At 35.6% G+C, this 21,872-nt stretch overlaps 3 protein-coding genes across 3 annotated transcripts; 1 reads left to right on the plus strand and 2 right to left on the minus strand.

The window, feature by feature from the left end:
* Window positions 1-1,182: 1,182 nt before the first annotated feature.
* On the minus strand, window positions 1,183-1,935 carry LOC139430110 (uncharacterized). The gene has a single exon (XM_071196760.1). The coding sequence runs from the start codon at window positions 1,933-1,935 to the stop codon at window positions 1,183-1,185; it is 753 nt and encodes a 250-aa protein (XP_071052861.1).
* A 15,269-nt stretch (window positions 1,936-17,204) lies between these two features.
* LOC139430111 (uncharacterized) lies at window positions 17,205-19,043 on the minus strand. The gene has a single exon (XM_071196761.1). It carries the CDS (start codon window positions 19,041-19,043, stop codon window positions 17,205-17,207), a length of 1,839 nt encoding a protein of 612 aa, XP_071052862.1.
* Window positions 19,044-20,695: 1,652 nt separating this feature from the next.
* LOC139430112 (uncharacterized) lies at window positions 20,696-21,346 on the plus strand. The gene has a single exon (XM_071196762.1). It carries the CDS (start codon window positions 20,696-20,698, stop codon window positions 21,344-21,346), a length of 651 nt encoding a protein of 216 aa, XP_071052863.1.
* Window positions 21,347-21,872: the final 526 nt, after the last annotated feature.

A 21,872-nucleotide genomic window follows, 5' to 3' on the forward strand; every position in this document is an offset into this window, starting at 1 on the left:
TTTGTTTTCAAATTCTTGTTGAAAACGTGTGATACCTGGGCTTCAGATATATCTCTGCCATTTCTTACTTTCTTCACCGTTTAAGTTGATAGAAGTTTATAATCATTTAAGTTTGAGACTGACCCAATTTTTTATTTGTGGTAATTGTTCATTTTTTTCATCTATTATTTCATCAAAAAAGAACTTATTTAAATAATAGGCGCAGATAAAAAAATGTATTTTTTTTTTATTTGGTTTATTAAATATATCTTACATTTAAAATGTGTTTATTTTATCCTAGTCCTTTATTATTCTTAATTTCGACCAAAGTTTACTCGTAAATAAATAATGGTAGCACATTTCTAACAAATCTATTATTATGTTTTGGCGAAGAACTAGAATAAAAGTCTTGTTTTGTTTTATTTTGAACATTTATTTTCTCATTTACATACTAACTAAAAGAGTTTGAATTAAATCTTTTTTGATTTATCCTTTATTTTATTTAAAGTTCATTTTAGAATTTATTTCTTTATTTTCATCGAACGATTCGATTATTCTTTTGAATTTATTATTTTTTCTCAATTTTCTGTGGGAATTAGAATTCTTTTCTTCGATTTATTTTTATTAACTGCCATTATGACTGATAAACTTACCAGACTTTACCCAAGGTCTATAGAACATAAGGTTACCTAATTCTCTATGCCTCTGTAGTATCGATTATTACCCCGCAGAATGACGTCACTGATTCATTGAATACAATTGGAAATCCAACTTGTAGTAGAAGTTGCATACTCAGAATAAAAGAACAATTTTTATGTGATCAAGAATTTATGTGATTGAACACGAAATTGTTTAACATACAAAATATTTAATTACATTACACATTACATCTAAATATTTAAAAAAATATCTGTCCTTTTTTTATAACAGAGAACCAAAAATTGCCTTGCTAATTGAATAAATCAATTAGGGCTTTTTTCTGTTAAAATTAAAAAAAAATCAAATAATTATTTTCTGATGAGACTTTGCTTCTAAATGAAAGTTTGGCGTTCGAACTAAACACTTTATTCTTACTAGAATGTTTTTACATTAATTTATTAAAAAGAACTTTAACAGTAAACTCGACGTCTCTTTTTTTTTCGTTACACATTTTTTGTATATTAAGTTGCCTAACTTTTCTAACACCCCCCACAACTTATATATTCAAAAAGAATTTACAATATTTAAAGACGTTCGGAATTCTACAAATTTACCGTGACTCAGTCCTTTTGTCATAATGTCCGCCTTTTGATTATCTGTTGGAACATACTTTACATCAACAATCCCATTCATACACAAATCCCGCACAAAATTGTACTTAACATCAACATGCTTCAATCGCTTATGCTCCCATTTGTCCAACAAGTAGATAACAGACTGATTATCTTCAAACATTACAACAGGAATCTCAATCTTAACCCCCATGTCGTCTAACAATTCTTTCAACCAAATAAGTTCAGTGGCAGCCGTAGCCAGGGCCACATATTCGGCTTCTGTCGACGACAAAGCCACCGACGTTTGTTTTCTAGTTGTCCAGTGAACCACTGCTCCATAAACTTCAATTATATATCCACTCGTTGACTTTCTATCCCTATCAGTCGCCCAATTGGCATCTGCATATGAAACCAACACTTCCTTTTTACTTGATCGTTCGTAAAACAATCCATAATCCAATGTTCCCTTTATGTATCGAAGTATTCGTTTCAATCCTCGCCATTGTTCTTCAGTTGCATTACTTTGGTAGCGGCTATAATAATTTACCGCTACACTCAAGTCAGGTCTTGTTGTTAGCATTAAATACATCAGATAGCCAATCAATTGCCTATAAGGCTTTTCATCCACAATACACGTACCTTCAGTATTTTCATCATACAATTTTGCGTCAATTGGCGTTTTTGATGGTTTGCACTCTTCCATATTAAATTTTCTTAAAAGTGACCTTGAATAAGACGAACAACCCTCTCGTTGTTTCTTGTATTTTTATTCCCAAGAAGAAGTTTAATTTTCCCAAATCTGTCATTTGGAAATTGTCTTTCAAATTTTTTATTGTTTGTTGTATAAAATCGTTCTTGTGATCAGCAATTCTTCTTTTCTTTTAAGTTTGTGTACAAACAGAAATCGTTTTGAGATCTTTTAAATCCCTGTGTCACTATAAAATTATTAAACTTCTCATTCCAGGCTCTCGGTGCCTGCTTTAACCCATACAACGTCTTGTTAAGTTTATATACCATATTCGAATTTTCAGTTATTCCTTGTGGAATTTCATATAAATTTCTTCTTCCAAATCGCCATGCAGAAACGCATTTCTCACATCCAATTGGTATGCAAACAGATTATGAGTACTAATTATTGACAATAATGTTCTAACGGTTGTCAAACGTGCAACAGGCGCATATGTTTCATTGTAATCATATCCCTTCCGTTGAGAACATACCTCGATAACGAGTCTAGCCTTGCGTCTTACTGGTTCATCCTTTTCATTCTTCTTTACTTTAAATACCCATTTACTTTCAATTGCTCTCTTATTATCTGGTAATTCTTGTAACGTCCATGTATTATTTGTTTTTAAAGATTTTAACTCTTCATCAACAGCTTCCAACCAATGTTTCTTATCTTCTCTATTTTCGATCTCTTCACAATCTTGTGGAGCTTCATGTACAAATGTTTCAGCATTCAATGCGTACACTGCATAGTTATCTAGATATTTAGGTCTTCTCCTTTGGCGTGCTTCTTTTCGTTTTTCCTCTCTTGTAATTTCTTCCGTTTCTGTTTCGGTGTTCTCTTTTATTGCGATCTTCTGTTCTATATTTTCTTCTATTATTCTTTCCTGTTCGCCATCATCTGAACTTACTTCATCTTTGTCAACATTTACAATTAATTTTTGTGAATCAAAATTGTATTTAAATTCATTGAATATTACATCTCTTCCAGTATTTATTTTCTTGTTACTCGGACAATATAACCGATATCTATTTGGACAGTAACCTATCATAAATACTTTCCGGGATTTACTTGCAAATTTACTCTCTACTAATTCAGATGGGATTTTTAAATAACCAGTGCAACCAAATACCTTAAGTTTGTCTAGATTTGGCTTATGTCCATACCACAATTCAGATGGTACAACCTTTTCTAATGCAGTTGTAGGCGATCTATTTATCAAATAAACTGCTGAGCGAACCGCTTCAGTCCAAAAACCCTTTTCCAAATCAGTGTAAAGGTTGGTGATGATGGTGTAAAATGATGGGATCTCCGGGTTAGAATAAACGCATATTAGCTTGTCTTAATTACTGCATTTATTGACAACATTTAAGTTACACGACGTGTCACGTTTCAGTACCTTGAGCGTACTCTCTTTTCGAGCGATGACCGCCGCTACACAATACCTAACGTGCGTCATTTAGTGCTTACTATTAACTATCTTAACCTACTTAACAATTTGTTATTATTACACTACATCAGTATCCAGCAACATACATCTCGCTTTTTCTATAATTGTGCGGTTCATCCGCTCTGCAACACCATTCTGTTCCGGTGTATACCTTACCGTAAATTCAAACTGAATACCTTGCTTTTCAAAATGTTCTTTCATTTCATTTGATATGTATTCTCGACCATTGTCACAACGAAAACGGCTAATTGAAGAATTAAAATGCGCTTTAGCCATTGACTCATACTTCTTGAAATAATTAAACGTTTCACTTTTAGCTTTCAATGCATACGCTACAGTAAAGTGAGTGAAATCATCTAGAAATCTTAATACATATTTCTTATTATCGTGTGACTCTTTTATTGGACCAAATAAATCACTGTGAATCAATTGAAACGGTCTTTTTGCTCTATACCTTTCTTGTTTATGAGGCAGTTTCGTTTGTTTACCTTTTACGCATGTCTCACAGAAACTTAGTTTTGCATTCGGTTTACAATTCAATCCATTTACCATCTTGTTCAATTTCTCTAAATTTGAATTGCTAATATGTCCCAACCTTCTGTGCCACAGTTCAACTTCAGATTCATTCAGCATCGTTAATAAACCATATTCTTTTTACTTATAAAATCAAGTTCATACAACTTATTCATTCTGGTTGCCATAGCAACTATTTTATTATTTTTAATAACTTTTCCTGTTCCTTTTTCAAATACTACAGTAAAATTACTCATTTCTAATTTACGTACTGATAATAAGTTAATATCCAACCCCGGTACGATCAAACAATCTTTGATAGTTATTTTATGTTTTTGATCACTTACCATTGATATTACGTTTAAATCGCCCATTCTTTTAGATATCAATTCCTCACCTGTCTTGGCTACTTTGATTCTTAAGGTGTGTCCAGACATTGCGCGGCATTCGCGCGCGGTAATAGCGCGCGGCGTGCCGCGCATATGCCGCGTAGCACTGCCGCGCACACGTTATTTGAATACGTCCAAACTGGCGCGCGGCAGAATTGTGTCCGACGAACGCCGCGCGTTGCTGCCGCGCAATGTCTTTTGACACACCTTTACATCTTTCTTTAGGTTTCTTATGTTCTTTAAATTCTTTTCTCCTTTAATCAAATGTTCTGATGCTCCCGAATGCAGACACCAGTTTAGATTCATTCCATCAGTGTGTGCCGAAAAACTATATTCCACTTCTTCAGCGTCCGCAACATTTGCTGCCTTTGTTATTCGTTCATTCTTTAATTTCCAACAATCAATCTTTTTGTGTCCGACTTTGCCACAATGATGACATTTGTATGAAAAGCTTTTCTTAATTTCATTTGACTTAAATTTGTTTTTATTTGCTGGTGTCGCAAATGCAACTGGTTGCGTTTCCATTTTACCATTTTGTTCTGTAGATCTCCGCTTGTTTTCTTCATCTTTCAAACGAGGTTTGACAAAACTCAAGCTAAGGTTCTCCGGAGAGAGTGTTTCTAACGCTATAACCACCACACCATAATCCACTGGCATCGTAAGTAGAAGATGACATACAATATTCAATTCTTCTAACGTGGCTCCCGTAGACTTAAGTTCCATGGTTTTACATGCGGGATCAAGCTTCATAGTTAGTAATTCTTTTCTTAACAATAACTGATTAGCTATTCCTTTCTGTTCAAAATTAAGTTTAACGATTTCCACATCTCATGTGCCGCATTTTTGTCTTTTATGTACTCGAGATGACTATCAGCTACTAATTGAGTGATTAATGACTTACATTTTCTATCCATTTTTCAATTTCCTTTTCTTTTCTCGTCTTTTCATTTACTGTATCATTAATTCCAACCTTATACTCTGCGGGCATTTCCTTTAAATTGTTTATACATTCTTTTTCTTCCAATAAAACCATTACCCGAAATTTCCAATTATCGAAATTTGTTCCATCGAACAACGGATGCCTTCCTTTTTCTAGATCCATGTTCTTTTCCCGCCAAATTTACTTCTAGCTAACCTCAAAATATATTTTTCCGTTTTGGGTTATTTTCCGTATGAGCTGCCGTAATCTGGGCCCATAACCTGATGAGACTTTGCTTCTAAATGAAAGTTTGGCGTTCGAACTAAACCCTTTATTCTTACTAGAATGTTTTTACATTAATTTATTAAAAAGAACTTTAACAGTAAACTCGGCGTCTCTTTTTTTTTTTCGTTACACATTTTTTGTATATTAAGTTGCTTAACTTTTCTAACATTTTCGATTTAAATTGTAGATTGTAGTAGAACTACAAACGGCAAAATGCAAAGTAATACGGGGTTGATTTTTTCAGCCTCTTGTAATAACATTTTCGGCTTATAAAAATCGTCAAAAAGTGTCATTTTATTAACAACAGTTACCTGCCAAATTTCAATCTTCTAAATTCCTCCATAGTGGATATATTAAATAAAAACAATTTTTTCCCCTAACTTTAGAGTACTGTAACTCGGTGGGGAAGGGGTTTTGAACAAAAACTTATATGAAAGACTCTCTTTAATTTTTGCTGAAAAATCACTCCTTGAAATCTTTTGCATTAATTTAGAATCAGCCTGTATATTAATGAACTTTTTTAAGGTGACTTTATTATGTATAACAAAAAACATAACAAATCCTGCTAACTACTTATAATTGCAAATTACAAATTACTTATGTTATAAAATAGTAACTTTATTGCTTATTTTAATTATGCATAGAAAGGGACACGATTGCTGAAAAAACTAAAATGATTTTTGTTTATGGAGCAGTCAGAGATATTAATGATGCCCAAAATTTATTCGAACAAAGATTTCTAGACAGAAACATCCTATCTTGTGTAAGGTCTTCAATAGAGAAAAAGGCGGTACAAGAAATTCAATGTTTAAGCTGTTTTACATTGCCATAAATTTCACCCGTACGCTCTTTGCATCAAGAGCTTCGGGAGAATGATATCCAAAAGCCAATTTCATTTTGTCATTGGATACACATATGCTTTATTGATTACTAGAAAATTCTTATTGGTTACGTGAAATGAATTACTAAGCAGTTAATATATTGTGCAGGATTATAGGTAATTTTTCAATTGGCCTTTTCTTCGAAAAGCCATGCTTATCAAAAAACATGTACCCATTGAAAAGCATACTTAAGGTCGCCGTTCAATCATGTGATGTTCGCAAAAGTGCAAAAAAAATTTGTATAGTTCCGCTGTTTGTTAAAAGAGGTCGTCCTGAGCTCAATTCAGTTAAATTCAGTTATTCATAGCGACGCTTTTTTATATCAGCTTACAATTAGTCATCCTACCGTTGAATGATTTTATTCGTTGGAGAATATATTCCGGTGTAGTCTTACGCGATTCCTATTCTCGATATTATTTGGTGTTTTTTTCGTGTTTTTTTGGTGTTCGAATGCCTTTTGGTTTGCGAAATGCCGCACAAATATTTGAGAGATTTATCAATGAAGTTCTTACTGGCCTAACTTTCCACCAGCGGCTTTCTTCTCTAAAAAGATGACCAATGGTCAAATGAAATATTCCACATTCGATAGAGAACTGCTAGCTATATATCTAGCAGTTAAACATTCTACCTCTAATAAACGCATTGTTTTCAAACATTGAAAAAACCCCAAAACAAACTCGATATATCAACTATATAGTTGAATTTACCTCCGAGATATTATATATCAAAGGCAAATTCAACACAGTCCCGGATGCATTATCAAGAGTTGACATCAATACCTTAACTTCTGACTATCCCTCGGAGACAATAATAGGAAACGCACAAAATTTAGATAAAGAACTAAAATTTCTACTTCAAAAACAAAATCTAAATTTAAACAAAACTTTCCATTTATCTAAGATTAGATCATCCACCTCTAACTTAGATCTTTGGTACGAGAATTCTTTTACACGTCCTAGATTATATATATATATACCTATGAAATTCCGAAATATCATTTTCGACAAATTTCATTTTCTAACACATTTAGGTTTCAAAACCACCTTAAATAATATCAAAAATCGTTTCTTTTGGCCACATTTAACCAAGCAAGTAAAATCATGGTGTAAAACTTGCATACCTTGCCAGAAAACTAAAATCCAAGATACACAAAATCTTGAGGTTTGAAGGCCCTTTTAAAGTTATTAAACGCTTTCAAAAAAACTTTATTATTTTAACTAGTCTACAAAAAAAAACATAAAATGTACATTTGACGCCACTGTATTTTTCTTATGTAGTTTGGTTCCCTAAACCCAAACATCACATTTAAAGTTTTTTCTATGGATACCATTTGGAGATATGATTTTTTTTAGGGGTAATTTGATTATTTGCAGCAAATCTCGAGTTAGAGATGACTGAGCTGGTCGTGCTATTCATCAAACTAAAGAGTATTGTATAGCCAATAAATGGCATTAATACTTATTCCAATCGGTTTGGTAGTTTTAAAACAATGTGAAAAGGGATTTTTTTAGACGAAATGTTAACCAAACATTCATTCGATATCCTTGAAGACTCCGTAAAGTTTGCTCTTTTAAGAAGACAAAAAGGTACGCAGGATGATGGACTATGGAGAAATTACTAAAAATTATGATCTTCTATATGTAAGAGCACAGCTTTTTCCTGTACAGGGTGTCCCAATTTCGTTGTACGCATAGGCTATCTCCAAAACTAAAAGAGATAGAAAAGAAGTAGCTTACATGTCGTAATCTCGTTTTTCGAGAAAATGCTAATGCCGAAAACTGCGAACAGCTATCGTCTTTTGTTTTCGCCCTATCGGCAAAAATTGAAAATTTTGCAAAAACGACAATCACGAATATATCACTTATTATCAAAGATGGAGTATTATAAATAAAACATTATATGGGCAACTTTTTACGAAGAATTCAGTGAACTTTCTTTTTGTAAATGGAAACCATAGTTGGGTATGAGCTAAAATAAATTGTCATTTTCCTCTGATAACAAATATATATAGTTTGCTGGGTATATTTCTTATAGTTATTGAATAATTAACAAAAATTCTTTTTGTTCTATCTGAAACTAATGTATGTATTTAAAAGTTAATGTTGCTATAGTGATAACCATACATACTATGATGGAAAATAATGTATCAGATAATTACCAAAGTTTGTATTTAAAAATTCGCTAACAAATCTGGTATTATGTGCTGGAATGTATAACAAAACTGAATAAAACTTTACAATGAATTTCGAAAATTATGAAAAATGTAACATGATGGAATGCTATATGTTATCAGATAAGAATGCGACGTTAGCTGCGGAATTATATTTCTCAAGGTATCCGAGCTGTGCTCTCACATATAGAAGATCATAATTTTTGGTAATTTTTCCACCGATTCTCATCCTGCGTACCTTGTTGTCTTCTAAAAAGAGCAAACTTTACGTAGAAGGTGAAAAAGAATTTTTTGCGACTCCCCACGGATATTGAATGAATTTTTGGTTCACATTTTGTCCAAAAAATATCCCTTTTTCACATATTATGGGCCATTGTTTTAAAACTACCGAACCGATTGGAATAAGTATTAATACCATTTATTGGCTACACAATAGTCTTTAATTTGATGAATAGCACAACCTGATCTGTTATATCTAACTCGAGATATCCTGCAAATAGTTAACTAACCACTAAAAAGATCATAGCTCCAAAACGTATCCATAGAAAAAATTTTAAATGTGATTTTTGGGTTTAGGGCAAGGACAGTAGAATCTAACAGGACTGCTACATCTATTGTTGTGACAACCTGCCCGCAAACTACGTCATACCATTTGCCACGCCCAGCTCTATGCGTTTTCTGTGGTTTTAGAGGTTATATCGTAGACATATTCGTATTATTTTTGAAGTTTTATGTTTTTACACAAGGACAGTAGAATCTAACAGGACTGCTACATCCATTGTTGTGACAACCTGCCCGCAAACTACGTCACATCATTTTCCACGCCCAGCTGTTGTTATGGTCTATGCGTTTGCTGTGTTTTTAGAGGTTATATCCTAGACTTATTCATATTATTTTTGAAGTTTTATGTTTTTAGACGTATTAATGTCTATCATATAACCTCTAAAAACACAGACAGTTACCAGGCGTGGCAAATAGTGTGACGTAGAGTGCGGGCAACCAATCCGTAGTGGACTACAAAAATACAATGGATGTAGCAGTCCTGTTAGATTCTACTGTCCTTGGTTTTTACACGTATTAATGTTTATCATATAACCTCTAAAAACACAGACAGTTACCAGGCGTGGCAAATAGTGTGACGTATAGTGCGGGCAACCAACCCGTAGTGGACTACAAAAATACAATGGATGTAGCAGTCCTGTTAGATTCTACTGTCCTTGGGTTTAGGGGACCAAACTACATAAGAAAAATACAGTGGCGTCAAATGTATATTTTATGAATTTTTTCTTGTAGACTAGTAGATCAGTTAATATTTGATCGATTACCACCAGCATTTATGGCTAACGATAAACTTGAAATTGCTTCTAATCAAAATTCAATTCCAAATAACTCTTTAAGAATACGTTTTCAAAATCGAAATATTTATAACTACTTGATTTACATTTCATTGTTAACCTTATTTCTTCTTGGAAGGGGGAGTATTTGTAGTGTCATATCTACAAAATCCATTTCCTAAATCCAAGATGCCACCATATATTTTTCCTTCGTCAAACAAAAAGATTTAGGGACCTTGTTTTTTTAAAACTATATCTTGGCAACAAAAATTTGTTATTATATAAAATTATTCATTCTTTTCAATAAACTCATAGAAGACACACGTGTATAAAACTGCTTGACTAATTTAATTTTGATTAAATGTTTTATTAATTATGATGGGAAAATAAAATCTATTAACATTCAATACATCACGAAACTGTTCAAAGTTAAAATAATAAAGCAATATTTTATTCTTTAAATATCGCCATCTATAAGACGGTTGCCAAAATACCAAAGTTAGGTTGTTCAGTAGATTCCTTTACATATTTCAATAATTACGTGAATATTGCACATTTTTAGATAAAACACAATCCTGAGATAACAACAAATCTATTATACTTGTATTGTCACGGAATCTCTTCTTATATTACACATCTAGTGAATGAAGCATTGTCACCTCGTTTAAGTGCTTAATTTGTCATAAAAGTCAGTTTTTATTACACCCTTTTTATGACAAAGTTTAGTAATTTATTATTGTTAATATAACAACTATTTTATAAAATAAATTATGTCATTCACTACTACAATATGTGTACTTCAATCCTGTGTATTTACTTTTCTGTAATAATTTGGCAGAAAGTCATAAATGTGTTAGAAAGTAACCTCTATAGGCCTATATGGGCCCATATAAAAATGACCATTGAACGGTGACCTTAACAATTGAAAAATATTGATGGCGCTTCTAATATACAATAAAAATCGTTCAGAATACTTTCCCCCTTTATACGATGAAAGTTTTATTTCAAACTTTTTTGATAAAATTGATGTTTTATGAGTTATTAGTAGTCTCAATTTGAATGCCTTACTCGGTATATAAAATATAGTCTTTTAAACAAACTTAAAACCTGTTCATACACCTACTTCAAAAAATTTGGCGTCTACAATTCGGTACCTACCGACGAATAGTCTCCAACAATTCGGTATTATTCTCGAAGGACACATTATCGATTTTTTTCTATGCAAGAAATACTAAAATATATGCAACTTATTTTACGTTTTTCGTAGAATACGTTAAGGCGCGTATAGTAAAATTTAAATTTTTATGAATGGCGACACATAAATTACCCTGTCATCTGGCTATCATGAACACAAACTAACATCGGTTGAATAACTATGTATATCTATAAACAAGGATATTATGTTATATTTTTCTTCCAATGACGTCACGTTTCCCACCTCACCCCGCCAACGTCAACTTGTTCGAGTTGGATAACCTTATAACCACAGCCGTGATGTTTCGGGCTGTTGATGTCACCATCTGTATAGAGCAGCAAACGGGTTATAGCGTAGTAGTAACATGCTTCTATCGAGCATATCGATGTGCCGCAACGTAACGATACTGGTTGAATGCTGGCAACCAGTGGCGTGGTATACTATATGTGGCGTGATGTGGTCCATGGGGCCCGAGTCTCTACCGTAAATCGACGAGCCGCCAATGAGTTGCCCGACAACGTCGTGGCTCTGCTTATAACCAATACTCAACGGACCTTGGTTGATACCGGCTATAGTAAAACGGACTCCATAATCGTTTTTCTCATGCCAAAAAGCCTCTGTATACCAAATTTGAATAGAATCGGTTGAAATACACGTGTAATATTGAATCAAAATTAATTAAAAAATTTAACTTAAACAACCTGTATCTTCAAAACAAAGCGTTTGTCGACCTATGTTTATATGAAGTTTTTGTGTTAATTTTAAAAGACCTATCGACTGTTAAAATCCTGCTACAAAAACCTGAAACAACAAGCTGTAACTCTGTTATTTACATTCCCATTTTCATGAAACAGATATCAAATGAAATGGTTTTATAAATACTATAAATCATGCTACAAATAAATTTTTTCCAACGCCATCTTCAATTTCAACCGATTATAAACTTTTGTTTTTCAAATTGCTGCTTATATTTTTCTTCACGTCATTGGATAGAGAATTTTTTCCTGAATCCATTGATGTACAATACATCCATTTTAAATAAAATTTACCCCACAAACTATATATATTGGTTATCAGAGGAAAATAACAAATTATTTTAGGTCATAGCCAACTATGGTTTCCATTTAAAAAAATAAAGTTACGTCTAAAATCTCGAAAATAAAAGTTGAGACAAAAATTCTAGCTACGCCACTGAATTCTTCGTAAAAAGTTGCCCATATAATGTTTTATTTATAATACTCCATCTTTGATAATAAGTGAAATATTCGCGATTGTCGTTTTCGCAGAATTTTCAGTTTTTGCCGATAGGGCGAAAACAAAAGACGATAGCTGTTCGGAGTTTTCGGCATTAACATTTTCTCGAAAAACGAGATTATGACATGTAAGCTACTTTTTTTCTATCTCTTTTAGTTTCGGAGATAGCCTATGCGGATATCGAAATTGGGACATCTGTATACAGGCTGTATCTGAATGACTGCAACAAATTTCAAGGGGTGATTCTTTAGTGAATTTTAAGGGTACTTTAATATATGAACCATGGGTCACTTCGGCTCCCCTAAGGAGCTACACCCCTCCAAAAATGGCAGAAAATTTTGGTTTAATTTTTTTTTCTCAAAAACCATAAACGCTAGGAAAATGAAATTTGGGGAATATGTTTAACTCATAAGAGGGCATGTCTAAACTACTAAACGTAACCACCCCTTTGCATTTTTGCTAAAATTTTTGTTATGCAGATGATAAATACATTAGAAATATTTTACATAGATAGATGAAAGTATTCTAAAACTTTTTTGTCTCTCTGAAATTTTACCAAAAACGACTAATTTTTGAGAAAAAATATAGTAAAGCAAACACTGCCCGTTAAACAACGGGGTTGTCGATCAAAAGTTGGAATGAATTTTGAATGAAAAAATCTTAGTAGGCTTTGCAATCTTTGCCAGAAATATTTTTGACGTTTAAATGTCAGTTTTTCTTACTATTATTATTGTTTTTCAAATTAATTTTTGAATAAAGTTCTATCGCATTTACGCTCGTTCACTCGACGTTTCAAAATTTTAAATAAAACAATAATAAAGTAAAAAAACCACTGATATTTAAACGTCGAAAATATTTCTGGCAAAGATTGCAAAGTCTACTAAGATTTTTTCATTAAAAATTCATTCCAACTTTCGATTAACAACCCTACAGCTTAACAGTTAGTGTTTGCTTAATTATTTTTTTTCTCAGAAATTATTAATTTTTAGAAGAACATCAGAGAGACAAAAAGTTTTAGAATAGTTTTATCTATCTAACTGAAACTTTTCCAATGTATTTATCATCTTCATAAAAAAAATCTAAGCATAAATTGAACGGGGGTGGTTACGTTTAGTAGTTTAGAAGGGTAGGTTGAAAGTACAAATAGCATCAAAACGTGCCCTATTATGAGTTAAACATATTCCCTAAATTTCATTTTCCTAGCGTTTATGGTTTTCAAGAAAAAAAAATTAAACCAAAATTTTCCGCCATTTTTGGAGGGGTGTAGCTCCTTAGGGGAGCCGAAGTCGCCCATGGTTCATATATCAAAGTACCCTTAAAATTCACTAAAGAATCACCCCTTGAAGTTTGTTGCAGTCATTCAGATACAGCCTGTATATTTATATTTTACTATTTGCATTGAGCCTGTCGATCTAGATAGTTTCATTCAAATTTCCCGCCAAAAGAAGGTTTTTGGAGAATGCTCTGATTGGTTGAAGTTAAAATGTGGGCGTGGCCAGAACCTCGAAAGGAGGTAGTGGTGGGGATAAAAAGTAAATAGTTTTGGACCCCAGTGTTAAATCTTATGGGATTTTGGTCCAGAATGCCCATAGCTATAAGCGCGCTATTTATCGCTCAACAGATGTGCGTTCCACTGTCCACCGCTAGGTGACGTCACACGAGCTAGGCAACCAACAACTCTAGCCATCGTTACTCCGCTAGGTGGCGCCTCATGAGCTAGGTAACCAACAATACTACTACATTTGAATAAAATTTATTCGTAATTTCCTGCGCACGCGCATTCAAGCAACGTGAGGCACGCCTTTAAGCGCTCAGCAAATTAAAATTTTAAAAATATAACAGTCCGTCAGGTAAATTTATTTTATTCATTAAATATATTATTTTTTTTATTAAATGTATTATTCCTCTTATCTAATCTTCGCACATTTCCTACCGCATATTTCCTGCGATTCGTTAACGCGTCAATCACCGCCGCACTCGAAATACCTGATTCAGTCCGTTTTTAACCGCTGATTCGTCTAGTTTGTAAATCATGATATAAAAGAAAATATTACATTACTTGTTTAAAAAAAAGAATGAAATAAGTCTTTATTAATAAACAAATGGCTACAAAAGCAATAATTTTGTATAATTGTTTCTTTACGCGGGTTCGTCCGAATTATCTCACACGAAACGAGTTCGTCAAAGATTAAGAATAAACTAAACCAAATTTCACTCTTGCAACCGTCCTATAGCGTTTTAGAGTAGAACCGGGCTTCGGCGACGCTAAGTCGTAAAGACAGATGTTGCATTACTCGCACGAAACCGATCGATAAATCTAAAACTTCTTCCCTCTTTGTTCTTCTCTTGCTACAGGCTCCCCCTCTGGTTCACCATTTTACGCCCTCGTTGGTGGACCAGCATTCTTCTTGGGTCGCCCTCTTCTTCTTTTTGGACGCTCAGGGTCCGGCACATCTTCGACACCCTGTCTCCCCCTAAACGGGACCAGATCCTTGACATGGTAACATCCCACAATGGAATTAGGGTCACTAGCACTAACTAGGTCGTAGCTCGCTGAGGAATGCGCCCGTAGGATTTTATATGGACCGTCTCGTCTAGGTTCAAACTTGCCGCTTCTCCCCATCTTGGCATTGCTGAGGAGATGTGTCGTCACCATTACCAAATCACCCTCTTTATAAACGGGAGACTCTCTGCGTTTAATATCAGCATACCTTTTGGCATGATCTTGTCGTTGTTCTATTTTATCTCTAGCGTCGAACAACGTATCTGCTAACTTGAATAATTGCGGAGTTATCTGGGGCACATAATTTTCTGCTTCCACAATCGCTCGCAGATCTCGTGTTATATCGCCAGGAGATCGAAGCTCTCTTCCAAACGTTATATAAGCTGGAGTCTTTCCTGTTGATAAACTGTTAGCCGTATTCATAGCGAAGCGTATACTGGGAAGTCTATCTACCCAATCGCAATGGTCCTCGCCAACTAGTATCGCTAGTTGTGTTTTCATATCTCTGTTTTTCCTTTCGACGGGATTGGACTCGGGGTGATATAACGGAGTAAATGTCTGCGTTATACCCAAACAGTATGCCATCTTTTGCATCACTGAACTAACGAATTGGACTCCATTATCTGACAACATTTTCCGAGGGGTTCTGTATCTTAGAACGATTTCGTCAACAAGTATTTTAGCGCAGCACTCGGCAGTGGCCTCAACAATTGGGAACAGCTCCACCCACCTTGAAGCTACGTCTTCAATAATCAGGATCCAACGGTGATTACTCGTCGTTGTAGGCAATGGACCAAACAAATCAACGGATATCACTTCGAATCTTTGCGACACCACAGGAGTTCTTAATAAACCAGCGGGCTTCAAGTTACTTGGTTTATATCGCTGACAGGCCAGGCAGCTCGAAATGTAATCACTTATATGTCTTCTCATGCCAGACCAATAGTACCGGGACGCTATTTTCTGGAACGTTTTGTCTACACCATAATGACCAGCAGTTGGTGCGTCGTGATTTTCGTATAGGATAAGCTTTCTCTCGCTCGCTGGCACCACCAGTTGCGGTTCATCGGTATCGGATTCAGGTACGAACCTATATAACACTCCGTCCACCATCGTATAACCTCGACTAGTCCAATTTGGCAAATCAGGACTGACCTTTTTAAATGCATTGATGATCTTAAGCACATCAGGATCATCAACTTGTTTTCTGCGTATTTCGGATGCCTTCTCTCTCGGTAGTTCAACTTCTACGTAACAAAGACACACATCGTTGGTGTCGGTTTCACAGGGGGGTCTCGATAATGTGTCAGCTACGGCGTTAGATTTTCCGGGTATGTATACAATTCTTATGTCATATGATTGCAATACCAACGCCCATCTTGCCAATCTTCCACTGGGTGATTTCAACGACATTAACCAACGTAGAGGCTGATGATCTGTCGCTACCACAACCTTCGAACCCTCTATGTATCCTCTAAATTTAGTCACAGCCCATACTAAAGCCAGAGCTTCACGCTCCGTTGTAGAATAATTCTTCTCTGACGTCGTTAATAAACGGCTGGCGTACTCCACTGGTCTTTCGTCTTCTGCTTCACCTTGCAATAATACTGCTCCGAGGGCGTATGCGCTGGCGTCGGTGCGTATGATGAAATAATCACTTTCATCTGCCTGTCTTAAGATTGGTGCTGACGTTAATAATGTTTTTAGCTCTTGGAAAGCTTTTCGTTGAGCGTCACCCCATTCCCATCTAGTGTTTTTCTTCGTAAGACCAGTCAATGGTTTAGCAGTTGCGGAAAAATTTTTGATGAACCTTCTGTACCAGGAACAAGTTTGAAGGAAGGTTCTCAAATGTTTCAGGTTAGTCGGCGGGGGCATATCTGTAATCGCGGATGCCTTCTCTGGATCCGTCTTGATGCCACTGCTCGTCAGTACATGTCCAAGGAATTTAACTTCTTCACATGCCAATACACACTTTTTCCGATTCGCGTGCAGTGAAAACTTCCGTAGCCTCTCGAAAACGGCTCGTAAATGGTTTAAGTGTTCTTTGAAACTTTTCGAAACCACTATAATGTCATCAAGGTAGCACAACACGGTGATGTTCTTTAGGCCCGCACGAAAACGATCTATCAATCTCTGAAATGTCGCGCCGGCATTCTTCAGACCGAACGGCATTCTGTTAAACCGATAAGTTCCGAACGGTGTCACAAACGCGGTTTTGTCACGATCTTGTTCTCGCACACGCACTTGCCAGTAACCAGACCTTAGATCTAGTGTCGTCATGTATAATGTTTCACGTGCTAAATGTAAGAGGTCCTCGATTCGCGGCAACGGGTAACTATCACTGATTGTCACTCAGTTTAGTTTTCGATAATCTATCCACACTCTACGGGAACCGTCCTTTTTTGGCACAAGTACCACCGGTGCAGCCCACGGTGATTCACATTCTTCGATAATATGATCGGATAACATCTTTTCCAACTCATGGCGCAGAATTTCTTTGTTCTGTGGGGACATTCGGTATGGTGGAACGGCGGTCGGTGCACAGTCACTCGTTTCGATACGGTGTTCTGCGAAAGGAGTTGGTTCTCCCCCTTGTCCAAAGATGTCATCGAATTCCAACAAAAGTTGACTCAGACATTCTCGTTCTTCTTCCGTAAGTCTCGTTGCTTCATCCTGTCGAAGCCCACAAGGAACAGCTTCTGCTTCAGTTCGATCGATAGCTTCAATTGCAATGTTTGCAGTAGTTGTGGTTTTCTCATTGTCTTTATTGAGTTTCAAGAAAAACTGGTATTTTACTTCCGGTACATCGCGGAACCACCACTCGCCATGTGGTATGTCCAACACAATCCCTGCCAAGGAAAGGAAATCCGCTCCTAAAAGCGTTCTATTTGCTTTGGCATTTGGCAACACGATAAATCTTTGTCGTACCGTACGACTTTCAATGTTAACCTCGACTTCGGTTTCCAATACTTCTTCAGTCTTAGCTTTTCCGTCGGCCAGAGTGAAACTGATTTTCTTAGGGGTGAATTTATAATTCGCTTCCTTCAACACTTCATAGAATTTCCAACCAGCCACACTGATTTGTGCTCCAGTATCTACAAAACCTACTCCCTTCTGGTTGCCTACTGTAATTAGCAGTAACGGTCTGCGATCGTCGTCCTCATTCGCCGAAATTTGATAAAAGGACAAATTTCCTAATGACGCAACGTTGACGTTCTTGTTAGCATTTTCTTTGCAGATGGGACATTTTGCGCGGATAACGCCTTCTTTACAGCATCCGTAACAGCGAAGGACGTTCCTTTCGACGGAGTCACTTGGTTTTGGATTAGCATGGCTTTTATCACTTTCTTTGTTCTTGTTGGCCAAATCACGACACTCATCTTTAAGGTGTCCGAACCGTTTGCAATACGAGCAGCGTGGTCTGTTTCTATTCGGTTTCTGTTCAGTCACGGCACTTCCTGGTTTCTGCGCACTGCTTGTGCTACTTACGTCGTCGCGGTATTCGAGGATAAGTGTCTCGCCGTCGCGGGCTTTTTGGATGAGTTCGTCGAATGTATTTACGCACTCGCGAGAAACATGTTTACGAATCTTTTTGTTTAATAACCCGTAAACCATGTCTAACATCATTTCTTCCGGTATTTTGTACGGCATTTTTGCGATAATAGATCTAGCGCGGCACAAAAAAACATCGCACTTGACATCACCCTGTTCGTTATTAAACAAATCCCGAAAAAGTTTGTACGCGGGCTTTGTGATTCCGTACATCGCGCGCAGTTGTTTAATCGCGTCATTCCAATTCGTCACAGAGCTTTTTACACCTTGCCACCATATCGCGGCTTCTCCCGTCAATAAAAGAGGCAATCCGCGTAAAGCGTGATCATCAGAAACGTCTGTGCACTCTTTATATATCTGTACGGCGTCCACGAATGCTTCAACTGCATCATTGTTCTGATTACTGCCATCAAAACGCGCGGAACATCTCGCGAAACTACCCGACGGTGCAGGACTAGGCGCGGCGGGCGAAACTGTACGCGGCGTAAATTGTTCCAGCAATTGACGGTTAAATTCGAGTTGCGAACGTTGTACTGCTTCCAGCAACGCTGCGAATTCATTGGTAGACATCGTAGCAGTTGTCTTTGATTCTTCCACGTCGGAATCCGGGTTGGCGTCAGTTCTTTTCTTTGGAGGCATCACAAAACTCAAACTTTCACGTGAAATTCGGGCCCCACGTTGGGCGCCACTTATTACATTACTTGTTTAAAAAAAAGAATGAAATAAGTCTTTATTATTAAACAAATGGCTACAAAAGCAATAATTTTGTATAATTGTTTCTTTACGCGGGTTCGTCCGAATTATCTCACACGAAACGAGTTCGTCAAAGATTAAGAATAAACTAAACCAAATTTCACTCTTGCAACCGTCCTATAGCGTTTTAGAGTAGAACCGGGCTTCGGCGACGCTAAGTCGTAAAGACAGATGTTGCATTACTCGCACGAAACCGATCGATAAATCTAAAACTTCTTCCCTCTTTGTTCTTCTCTTGCTACAAAAATGTTTAGTACAATTTCAAGTACAACGGTCTTCCTCTTCTTAAAAAAAGAAGAAGAAAAAATCGTGTGGTGTAAAAATTTTAGAGTGGTTGATAAAAAGAATTAGAGTAAAAATTGTAATATCACATGGTAAAAATAACTCTAATGTACACTATATTTAATATTAATATAGAGTTCATATATTATTCACTTAATAGAGTAGTTTTTACAGTTCTCTAAAGAAGAGTTCTTTTTACTTATGTTAGTGAAGTTATGTAATATATAAAACATTAAATTTTACACTAGACGTGTACTTTTCCTTCGGGTACTTCGTAGGCACCGCACTATTTTGCTCGGGATTACTCGTCGGTACCACGTGATCAACATGTGGTGTGATACAGCTAAAATTTAACGCTCATCTACTAAACGAGTCGGAACTCAATAGCGTCTCGAGACCTGATTTACGCGATATAGAAAGAAAGAACGATTATTTTTATTTTAATTATGTTTGCCAAAATAAAACATTCTTGATGTGAAATTAGTGGAACTTCCGGAAGATTTTACATACAAGTTCCTTGTGAAGATTGGTAAGTATGTGCAACTTGGTGCAACTATACATATAGGAAACTTATAGAAGACTAATTAGATGCAGTTTTGATGGTGACTCGGTGGAAACTTTAAAATGAATTAAGTATTATACCGATTGGTAACTTTAATTTTAGGAGATACACCCAACACGGACGTACGTATAAGTATACGTGTGTGTGTATATTCGGTGTCGTTAAGTGGGGGATAAACAAGCGTAGGGGTAATGCACAAATTGAATCGTTCATAGATTGTTGAGAGGCGAAGTTGGTCGCATCGCTTTGCAGTTAACCCTAGCAAAAAAAAACTAAGATGTTGTTTACTGTAGCGGAAAAGGTACAGATTATAAAATGGTTTTATGGTGGCAATTCTGTAGCCCAAATAATTAATTTGTTTCCTGTGGCCTATGAAAACAGATCAATTCCTAGTCGCGGAACAATTTCAAATATCATTAAAAACTTTGAGCGACATGGATGTGTGTCTCCACAGAAACACAAATTACGAAGGGGTAAAAGAGATGAGTTACGTGATACGATGATATGTGCTGATGTTGAACGCAATAAAAATCAGTCAAGCAGACAAGTTGCGGAGACGTTTGCTATCAGCCATGTTGCCGTCCTAAAAACATTAAAGAAACACGGGTACAGGTCGTACAAGGTACAAAAAAGTTAGGAACTCTGCGAGAACGATAATATTACAAGGGCGGAATTTTGCTTTACTATGATGGAAATGGCCAACGGAAATGTTGATTTTATAAAAAACATTTTATTTACCGATGAATCTACATTTCCTTTGCATGGTCGGCATAATCCCAGCGTTGCTCGATATTGGAGTCGTGACAATGAACACAAAGTTTATGCGGCTCGTACACAATATCCCCAAAAATTAAATGTTTGGGCTGGCTTAGTAGGTGACCATATTATCGGTCCTTTTTTCATAGAAGGAAATTCAAATGGTCATAAGTATTTAAACATTTTGCAAAATGACGTAATCCCATCGCTTCAACAATTAGACAATGTTCAATTTGGAAGTATCTGGTTCCAACAAGATGGTTGCCCGGCTCACAACAGCCGGCAAGTTAAAGAGTATCTTAACGCACAATTTCCAAATCGTGTAATATCTATTTGCGGAACGTTAACTTGGCCGCCTAGATCACCAGATTTAGCCCCCAATGATTTTTTTCTATGGAGATATTTAAAATCGAAAATTTATGGTTTTGATGAAGAAAGGACAACCAATCTGGATGACTTACAAACAAAAATTCGCAATTGTATACAGGATATTAGTCCCGATATACTAGCGAATGTAAGGCGAACTTTTTACGATAGATTGGGCTATTGTTTAGCACAGAATGGTGGTTTATTTGAACACCTAATATAAAAAATATTTTATTTTTATAGTTTTTTGTTTTATTTGTTGTTTTACAAAGTTTATTTCAGTTACTTACGAATTGTTTTTATTTTTAGAATTAAGAATTTGCTTTGTCTTATTTGAATTTCATTTATTATATTAGTTATTATTTTTATAATATTTCTTATCATTGAACGATGTCAAACGACTGACTGCTCTCCGATCCACTACTCTTGCGATTCCCCTCCCACAAACATACTCCGCGCGCATATGCACACACACAAGTATACTTATACGTACGTCCGTGTTGGGTGTATCTCCTAAAATTAAAGTTACCAATCGGTATATGTTATATATGTATGTAAACAGAATTTAATTTTTTTAAATTTAAGTTATAACAATATATTACAAGTAAAAATAAAAACAAATATTTTATAATTTTGATTTTTATTACAAACGTAAAACTTCCCTAAAAATACTCCACTTCCTATTAAAAATTAACACTAATAAGTGGAAGATACACAATATTTAGTAATATTTTGTCAATTAATAGAGT

This window comes from Onthophagus taurus, chromosome 6 (genome assembly GCF_036711975.1).
Source record: "Onthophagus taurus isolate NC chromosome 6, IU_Otau_3.0, whole genome shotgun sequence".
In the NCBI taxonomy this organism is placed as follows: domain Eukaryota; kingdom Metazoa; phylum Arthropoda; class Insecta; order Coleoptera; family Scarabaeidae; genus Onthophagus; species Onthophagus taurus.